General features: G+C 41.5%; 1 protein-coding gene across 1 annotated transcript; it reads left to right on the forward strand.

Annotated features, from left to right (window-relative positions):
* Positions 1–625: 625 nt before the first annotated feature.
* Positions 626–1081, forward strand: LOC142170403 (uncharacterized). Its single transcript, XM_075232303.1, has one exon. The coding sequence runs from the start codon at positions 626–628 to the stop codon at positions 1079–1081; it is 456 nt and encodes a 151-aa protein (XP_075088404.1).
* The last annotated feature ends 1372 nt before the right edge of the window (positions 1082–2453 follow it).

Genomic DNA, 2453 nt, shown 5'->3' on the forward strand with positions numbered 1-2453 from the left:
TATTGCAAGAGTTTGACTTCAAAGTAAAAGATAGAAAAGTGATGGAAAATCAAGTGGCGGATCATTTATCAAGGCTTGAAAAGGCAGGGAGACCAAAGGGAGATCTTGAAATCAATGATACTTTCCCGGATGAACACATATTGGCATTATCTAGCACTTTTGCTCCTTGGGATGTCGATATTGCTAACTACTTGGTTAGTGACCTTATTCCGGATGGATTGGAATCCTATCAGAAGAAGAAGTTTTTGAGAGATTGTCGGAAATACTATTGGGAAGAACCATTCTTGTTTCGTGTTTGTGCTGATAACAACATCCAAAAGTGTGTTCCAGAAGAGGAGATTATGCCAATTCTAAAGGCATGCCATGACTCACCGGTCGGGGGTCACCATGGGGGCAATCGAACGGCGGCAAAGGTTCTTGAATGTGGTTATTATTGGCTGTTGATTTATCATGATGCCAATCAAATGGTCAAGGCTTGTGACCAATGCCAAAGGTAAGGATCAATATCCAAGAGGCATGAAATGCTAATGCACTTTGTGTTAGAGATAGAGATCTTTGATGTGTAGGGAATTGATTTTATGGGCCCCTTTGTAAGCTCGTGTGGTATGAAATATATCTTGTGGCTATGGACTATGTGTCCAAATGGGTTGAAGCAATAGCCTTACCAAACAACGAGGCAAGGAGTGTGACCACATTCTTAAATAAAAACATATTCACGCTGTTTGGCACTCCTAGAGCCAATCTTAGTAATGGTGGGTCACATTTCTGTAACAAGGCTTTCACGGGGCTACTAGAGAAATATGGCATCAAGCATAAGGTGGCCACATCTTATCATCCCCAATCTAGTGGCCCAGTTGAAGTTTCCAACCGGGTGATAAAGAACATTCTAGCAAAGATTTTTAATGCAAACAAGACCGATTGGTCAAGGAAGCTAGATGACGCATTGTGGGCATACCACACGGCACACAAAACTCCTATTGGCACTTCTCCTTATTGGTTATTCTTCGGCAAGGCTTGTTATCTACCTGTTGAACTGGAGCACAAAGCCATATGGGCTTTAAAGAGGTTGAACTTGGACTGAGCTGAAGCTGCAATTTGAGGTTAACACAACTCAATGAAATGGAGGAATTTTGTTTCCATGCATATGAAAGTGCAGTTGTATACAAAGAAAGGATTAAGTTCGTCCACGACAAAAAGATCTTGAAAAGGGAGTTCAAGTTGGGTGATTTGGCTTTTCTCTTCAACTCACGGCTCAAATTGTTTCCAGGGAAGCTCAAATCGAAATGGTCTGGTCTGTTCAAAGTGGTCAATGTATCCCTTTTTGGAGCTATGGAATTAGAATCTGAGGAGTCGACTCCGAACCTTCAAATTAAATGGACAACGAATCAAGCACTATTTGGGCACAGATGGAGAAAAATATTTGGTGGACCAATTGGCTCTCAAAGATGGTCTGTGCCCGACCAATGAGTGAACCCACAGAAAGGCCAACTACGTCGTGCCGCAACATTAAATCAAGCGCTTCATGGGAGGAAACCTATGTGTGGTAACATTTGTTTTTGTACTTTAAATTTTAACTGTTGTTAGATAGATTTATTTGAGTAATTTAAAGTGTGTGTTAGAGTGCAGGTGATTCAAAAAATCATAACACTGGGTAAAATTGCGTGTGAAAGGGAAGAAAAGTCACCATGGGAAGTCTGCTACACATATGCGGTGGCATTTTAACGATGCGGACCGCATTGTGGTCGCAAACCCAGACAGTTTGTTTGGCTAAATTTGGTGGCAGAAATGCGGCAAGGAGGTGCACTTTGCGGACCGCATTTCAATTATACGATCGCACAAGTGCACCTCATTGTGTCCTCATGCAACTCAAGTTGCACCCACCGCATAACACTTGTGCGGTCGCAAAATATGTTATGCGGTGACTTACCCACCGCGAATCTCACAGGTAAGTAACCCTCGCATATCATCAGCATTCAAACATTTGCAAAACAAAAAAATTACCAGAAAGAAAGCAAAACAAAACGAAAAAAAAGAGAAGGGAAAATGGCTAGTTGAATCAAAAAGAGTAAACAATACTTGTTGATTTCATCTCCCAAGTGTTCTCATTTCCCCGTCACTAGTATGTTCTCATCTCCCGATTTCATCCTTGCAAATTTTAGTTTAACTTTTGTTGTGTTTCTCCTATTTTTGTTTCCTGTAGTTTTTGTTCTTTTTCCTCTTCGTATGTGGGTATATGTTCATAATGTGAGGGGGTTCTTGGATAAGTGGCTAAGTTGGGGGTGTTGGGTAGCGAAATTAGGTTCGCCATTGTTGAGGGTTGAGTTCAAAATGTTGAGGACGATGACTTCTGCGGAACGCATAGTAGATTTGTGGTCCGAATTGCTGCCACAAAATGAACCCTAAGTGGCCTAAAGAAGATGACAAAATGTGGTGACTTTGCGATTGCATAAGTG

The sequence above is a fragment of the Nicotiana tabacum genome, chromosome 16 (genome assembly GCF_000715075.1).
Source record: "Nicotiana tabacum cultivar K326 chromosome 16, ASM71507v2, whole genome shotgun sequence".
Lineage (NCBI taxonomy): Eukaryota > Viridiplantae > Streptophyta > Magnoliopsida > Solanales > Solanaceae > Nicotiana > Nicotiana tabacum.